The sequence below is a fragment of the Alligator sinensis genome, unplaced genomic scaffold (genome assembly GCF_000455745.1).
Source record: "Alligator sinensis unplaced genomic scaffold, ASM45574v1 scaffold1112_1, whole genome shotgun sequence".
Taxonomy (NCBI): domain Eukaryota; kingdom Metazoa; phylum Chordata; order Crocodylia; family Alligatoridae; genus Alligator; species Alligator sinensis.
In genome coordinates, this window is record NW_005842327.1 from 123,886 (window position 1) to 131,230 (window position 7,345).

Below are 7,345 nucleotides of genomic sequence, written 5' to 3' on the forward strand. Positions count from 1 at the left end.
GCCGAGGCGGAGAAAGGGGGCCAGGCAGCGGCTGCAGCAGCTTTTCAAGGGCGGCCAATTCGCCATCCGCTGGGGCTTTATCCCCGTCGTGCTCTACCTAGGTCAGTCCCACTGCCGAGTCGTGGGCGGGGCTCAGCCCTGGGGAGGCCTGGATCCCTCAGCAAGTCCCCGGGGCAGCCCGAGGGCGCGCGCGGGCCTGGGAACGCCCCGCAGGCGGGGGAGGGGCGGGCGCTTACCGGCCGGTGGAGAGAGCGTGGGGTCTCCTGCGGCCGGCGGGGAGCGCTGCGCATGCGCTGCGCCCGGCCCGCCCCCCCCCCCCGACGCTGTAGAGAACTGGTGGGGGGAGCTGTTCCAGCGGCCGTTGGAGCCTGCGCGAGGCGGGGTCTCCTCGCTCTGGGGACGCATGGGGCAGGGCGGCTCCGGCCTCCTGAGGTGGCGGAGCGCGCACGTGCCCTGTCCCGACCGTCCCGTGGCCCTCGGCTTCTCCCGGGCCTAGTACAAGGCGTTCTCTTCCCTAAGATCCTCGCTCTGGTACTTTAAGGCCTTGGATTGGGGAACCAGCGGGTTGTTGAGAGAGAGAGAGCGCTCCAGGGTGGGGGTTCCCAGCCTTTTTACTTTGAGGACCGGCAGTGACCAGCATACTGCAGGCAGGCAGGCAGCCAGCCCTTGTTTATACTCGGTCATTTCTGGTCCAGCAGCCAGTTCTCCTGCAGACTGGCAGGCTCCCCTCCACGGCTGGGGAATGGGAACCCCTGCTCCAGAGGCAGGCGTTTCTCTTGCACAAATGTCGATGTATTCAGCAGGCATCACTTCCGTACCTGATTACCTTGCGGCAAGTCTGGCTCCCTGTTCCAATGATCAGACAGTCCGGGGTCTCGTCGGGACGTTCAGGGCTGCTGTCTGGTAGTCCAACACCCCTTTGTTCCCCAACTTTTTAAATGATTTTTGTTACTTACGCATTCTTTATTTTTACCCTATTTACTCTGTTACTGGTTCTTTATAGGTGATTGGCATAATTGAGTCCTTGCTATTGGGTATGTTTTTTTTCAAAACCCTGTATGTTTAAAGGGTTGTTGGTTGTAGCTGTGCTGGCCTAAGGCAGGGATGGAGAACCTCTGGGCGCCTGTTGGCCAGGGACTCCATTTCCCAGCTGCCCCTACCCACCTGGCTTGTGCTGGTCTCCATGGAGACCTCAGCTGTGCCGGCAGCACGCACAGCAGCAGTGCATGCAGCTGCTCCGGAGCTGCTGGGAACGTGGGACAGGGGCAGCTTGCTCCAGAGCTGCGGTTTGTAGCCTGCACACTCCAGGCAGGGCCAGGCATGCAGGGGATCATGGCTCTGCCCCGGCTATAGACAGGCTGTCACTGCTGCAAGGAGCTGGGGCAGAGCCACGATCCTCTGCATGCGCGCCCTTGCCCCAAGCATGCAGGCTACAGGGTGCGGCTCTGGAACAAGCCGCCCCCATCCCATGTTCCCAGCAGTTCCGGAGCAGCCCTCTGGCACGGCTGAGGCTGGCGTTTCCATGGAGACTGGCACAAGCCATGCGGGCAGGGGCAACTGGAAATGGAGCCCCCGGCTGACTGGATTAGGCCCATGGGCTGAACGTTTCCCATCCCTGGTCTAAGGACATAGGCAGACAAGGCTCTTTGAGTAGATATGGTATCTATTATTAGACCAACTAGTTGGAAAAATTCTTTGCAAGCTTTCAGGCACAAACATCCAACATACCCAGACTGGCGTACTTTTTCTGTTCTACTTCTTCTCTTTCTGAACGTCTCACTGCCCTGGATAAAGTTTCTACTATGACCAAACTTGCAGCTGCTTTGCTTAGCTTTAATTAGTAATTAGTAGCTTTTTAGCAAGCTCAGTTGCTACGTAGTGCTTTTCAGGAGCGGACACTAGCAGTTTTTATGGTTACAACTCCAGTAACAAAATCTGAGTGTAGAGCGGTGATTCTCTGCCAGGTTTCTGCAGCAGCGCCCTGGGCAGCATTTCAAGGGAGCTGTGGGGTGCCACATCACTGTTAGGTTTGCAGACACCCACACACAAGTCATAAGCTAAACCCAAAAATTTTGAATGAGAATCCATAGTGTCACAAACATTCGGCCCTGCTATGGGGTTTCTGAGTTCTTTGCAACAGAAGACTTGCTCAGTTGTTTTACTGTAGTCAAAAAATGAGCCATTGCTTTTGAAGCAGTGTCATGAGTCTATAACGTTTGAGAGCCACTAATGTAGAGCAGCATGGACATACTAGTTTGTGATGGAGCAGGCAGTTGAATCCAGAGTCAAGGCCTGGGGTTGAGCATTGGACTGGATTGCACATTAAGCATGTAAAATACTTGTGAATGAGTATAAGCCGCATGCTCTGTTATTAGAGTAGTTTAATTTCCTGTTATGAAGCATCAAAGTAAACTGTTAATTTTTAATTTAAATTATTAATCTAAAACTACTTGTACAACTGTTTTCTACGAACAGAAGGTGCAAGTGGAAGGGAAGATGGAGTGCAAAAGTAGCAAATATCACTTTTGTGCTTCTGACCCTGGAGCCACTACTGCTATTCTACTATGAGAGCTGCTTTAATAGTCTGAAGGGGCTAAATTTTCTGTGCAGTTTAGGGGCATCTTGGTTATATCCCTTCTGGCAGTGCCACCTTTGCTGGCATTGATACTGGGGATAGTATAGAAACCTTTATGGGGTGATCCTTTGAGAGTCCTATATAGTGCTGTGATGCTCAGACTGCACCAACAAAGGAGTGGAAAGTGGCTATGACCAAAGGGCTTGGCCCTAATATAGTTTGTTACTTGGTAAACCAGACAAACTAGAATTGGACTGGTCTGCTTGTGTCAAATAGAAGGTAAACCATACTTGGACGTAAAATTAGTTGGGAATTTTTTTGATGGATTGGTTTAGTTGAATTTTAGGGAGGAAAGGTCAAATTTTGATGACAGTTTCATTGGGACATTTTCTCGGGCACAGGACAGAATGTCATGAGAGCGAAATATTCAGTTAGGAAGGGGAAGACCCAGGGTCAAGTGTTGGCTCCAAGTCATGTAGAACTGGATGGGGATGTCTTAGTTTCTCCTGTTGGCGATATTCCATTTTGTTTAAATATTTTAAATATTCTTTAGCCTACAGAAGGAGAGAGGTTGGTATGTAGTTTAGCAGTTTATAAGTACTTTCTCAGTCTCCTACTCCAGGGGTGCTCAGTCTGCAGCCTGCCGGCCGTGGCATCTGGCCTGCAGAGCTCCACAGATGCCAGAAATTTTGGCATCGGGAGTGGTGGCAATTAATACGGCCACCCTCCCTCACTGCCAAATTCTCAAACTCCAAGCTGCTTCCCCACCATGCGGCTGGATCAGGGCAGGGCAGTCAGGTTCGGCCGTTTCCGCTTCCTCCCCTCCACTGTGCCTTACTCCCTCTCCACATACCCCCTTGCTGCCTGTGGGGCCAGGTTGAGGCTGGGCTGTCCCATGCCCTCGTCCATGTGGCTGAATGGGATTTTTCCATGCCCACCCATGTGCCAGATCAAGACCACCAGCTGGATCTGGCCTGGCCAGGCACTGCCATCTGGCCCACTGGGCAAAAGGGTGTGCACCAGTGTCCTACTCTAAAGAAGTTACAAAATATATTAGTTGTCAGTTGGAGAACAGAATTATAAAATTTCAGTTTGAAAAGTCAGAGTTTTAAAACTGCAGGTTATTAAAAGTGGTCAGAACGGAAATCTTAATAGCCGTCCTGCCTGCTATAATATAAGTATCTTTTTTATTGCTAAAAGTATTGCATCTTTCTTTAAGACTATTACATTTTCTGTAGGAAGTTTCATTAAATGTTCAGTGTTTAAATGTTGAGCACATCCTCGGCGTTGGAGGATGATTTCAAAAGAAATCTTACGAGGTTCAGTAAGGAGAACTGCAAAGTCCTGCACTTAGGGCAGAACAATCCTTGGTTAAATAGGGAAATTCAGGGGAGCCTAAGGGCAAAAAAGAAGACATACAGGTGGTGGAAGCAGGGGAAAGCTACCAAGGAGGAGTATACCTATTTGACCAGCACGTGCAGGGAGGCAGTTAGAAAGGCCAAAGCAACTACAGAGCTGAGGCCTTTCTAACAGGCCAACACAAATTAAAGACAATAAAAAGTCTTTTTTTTAGGTATGTAGGAAGTAAAAGGAAGGCACAGGGCAGCATAGAACACCTACTGAACAAAGAGGAGCAATTAGTGACAGAGAGGGGGGGACAAGCTGTTCCATGAGTTTTTTGCCTCTGTGTTCCTGAACAGGGCTCAAGATAAGTCTCCTAGTGGGTTCTTAGATGGGCATCAGCGGGACACCAGCCTACCAACTGTTGACGCTGACTTGGTGCAGAGTCACTTGGATGGACTGGGTGTGTTCAAGTCAGCAGGCCCGGATGAGCTGCATCTGAGAGTACTGAAGGAATTAGCTGGTGTCATAGCAGAACTACTGGCACGGCTGTTTGAGCACTTGTGGTGCTCGGTTTGGGTCCCAGAGGACTGGAAAAGGGCCAATCTGGTCCCTATTTTCAAGAAGGGGAGGAAGGAGGATCTGAGTAATTATAGGCCGGTCAGTCTCGCCTCCATCCTTGGAAAGGTCTTTGAAAAGATTATGAAGGATCATATTTGTGGGAGTCCAGCAGGAAAAATAATGCAGCAGGGAAACCAGCATGGATTTGTAGCTGGTAGATCATGCCTGACCAATCTGGTTTCGTTTTATGACAGGGTCACAAAATGCTTAGATGCAGGAGTAGTGGATGTTGTTTTCTTGGACTTTAGCAAGGCCTTCAATACGGTATCTCATCCTATTCTCATAAATAAATTAAGAGGCTGTGACAGATGTTTACACGTGCTGGTGGATGGAAAATTGACTTAGTGGTTGCACCCAGAGAGTGGTGGTAGACAGGTTGGTATTGACCTGGAAGGATGTGGGTAGTGGGGTCCCGCAGGGTTCAGTCCTTGGACCTGTACTCTTCAATATCTTCATCAGTGACTTGGATGTGGGTGTGAAGTGTACTCTGTCCAAGTTTGCAGGTGATACTAAATTGTGGGGCGAAGTGAACACACCGGAGGGTAGGGAATGATTGTAGGCAGACCTGGGCATGTTAGAAAAGTGGGCAGTACACAATAGGATGCAGTACAACAAGGACAAGTGCAGAGTGCTGCACCTAGGGTGCAAAAATATCCTGCACATCTACTGACTGGGAAGTGACCCTCTCATCAGCACAGAAGTGGAAAGGGATCTCGGAGTCATAGTGGACTCCAAGATGAACATGAGTTGTTAGTGTGATGAAATCGTCAGCAAAGCTAACTGTACTTTATCATGCATCAGCAGATGCTTGACAAATAGATCCAAGGAGGTTATACTTCTCCTCTGTGCGGCATTGGTCAGACTGCTGTTGGAGTACCGCGTCCAGTTATAGGCTCTGTACTTCAAGAAGGATGTTGATAGACTTGAGAGGGTCCAGAGGAAGGCCACTCATATGGTCAGGGGCTTGCAGGACAAGCCCTGTGAGGAGAGACTGAGGGACCTGGACCTCTTCAGCCTCTGCAAGAGAAGGCTGAGAGGTGATTTTTGTGGCTGCTTACAAATTCGTTAGGGGAACGCAGCATGGGATCGGAGATGCTTTGTTCACCAGGGTGCCTCTTGGGGTAACAAGGAATAATGGTCACTAACTGACAAAGAGTAGATTTAGGCTAGATATCATGTAAAACTTCTTCGTGGTAAGGATGGCCAAAATTTGAAATCCACTTTCAAGGGAGGCGGTGCTCTCCCGTACCTTGGGGGCCTTTAAGAGAAGGCTAGATAGGCATCTGGCTGGGGTCATCTGACCTCAGCGCTCTTTCCTGCCTAGGCAAAGGGTTGGACTCAATCTGTTGAAGTCCCTTCTGACCCTAGCATCTATGAACCTATGAATCCAATGCACCAGTACAGGTTGGAGACTGACTGTCTAAGCAGCTGCTCTCCAGAAAAGGACCTGGGGGTTACAGTGGGCAATAAGCTTTTAAATGGACAATAATGAGCCAGCAGTGTGCCCTTGTTGCCAAGAAGGCTAGTGGCATACTGGGCTGCATTAGTAGAAGCGTTGCCAGCAGATCGGGGGAAATAACTGTTCCCTACTACAGGCAGGATGTAGACCAGGGCAGACAATTATTTCAGGCGGAGGGCTGCATACTGAATTTTGGCAAGTCATCCAGGGCCGCGTGACAGGCAGGCATGGGCAGATTAATATTTATTTTCTAAACTTTTTAGGGGCCCCATGGGCCAGATAGAATGGGCTGGCGGGCTGCATCTGGCCCGTGGGCTGCATTTTGCCCACCCCTAACATAGACAAATTGGAGAGAGTCCAGCAGAGGGTAATCAAAATGTTTAGGGAGCTGGAGCATATGATTTATGAGTAGGGTGACCATAATAATTTGAGGGAAATCTGGGATGGGTGGGGGGTGCCAGAGCACATGTGGACACACCCTACTTGCCCTCCTTCCCCCACAGCTTCTAGGAGTGTGTGCATGTGCACGCATGTGCTGCGCACCCCCATCCCTCCCAGCTCCTCCTCATCCTACCCCCCGAACTCTACTGCACAGGTGCCTTTGCTCACAGCCTGATCAGGAAGCAGCCCATTGGCTGGGCTCCCTGGAGAAAATGGAAGCAGAAGTCCTGGATTGATGCAAACCTGCTCGCATGTGCCCAGATCCTGATTCTGTCCAGGACTCTTGCTTCAAATTTCTCCAACAACCAGGAATCTGGGGCTGTGCCAGCCAATCTGGGACATACGGTCACCTTACATAGGAGGATAGGTTGAGGGAAGTGGTCTGATTTAGTCTGGAGAAGAGAAGATTGAGGGGAGATTTTAATATCAGCCTTCAACTACCTGAAGTGGGGTTCCAAAGAGGATGGAGGTAGACTGTTTGTCACAGTGGCAGGTTACAGAACAAGAAGCAATGGTTTCAAGTTGCAGCATGCGAAATTAGGTTAGATTTTGGGGAAAACTCTTTCACTAGGAGATAGTAAAGCACTGGAACAGGTTAGCCAGAGAGGTGGTGGAATCCCCATCCTCGGAGGTTTTTAAGACCTGGCTAGGCAAAGCTTTGGGTGGGATTAGATTGGGGCGGGCAGTTATTTCAGGCGGAGGGCTGCTTACCCAGTTTTGGCAGGCTGTGGAGGGCTGCATGGGTAGCCCCGTCCCTTGACGGGTGCCCCGCCCCCTGGTCACCATCTTGGGATCAATGTCCCAGGGCCAGCACCGGTGGCCCAAAGCAGGCTGACAGGGGTCTGTGGAGCCGGGCTGGGCTACACCAGCAGGGAGAGGGGGGAGCTGGCCTGGCTCTACAGAGCCCC

At 50.6% G+C, this 7,345-nt stretch overlaps 1 protein-coding gene across 1 annotated transcript in view; it reads left to right on the plus strand.

Annotated features, from left to right (window-relative positions):
* TOMM7 (translocase of outer mitochondrial membrane 7) overlaps positions 1-7,345 on the plus strand; it is a 17,690-nt gene that overhangs the window by 1,191 nt on the left and 9,154 nt on the right. The window contains exon 2 of the mRNA XM_006028591.1: positions 7-101. Within this exon, the coding sequence (XP_006028653.1) occupies positions 7-101 (95 nt within the window). The remainder of the gene's footprint in view (positions 1-6; positions 102-7,345) is intronic.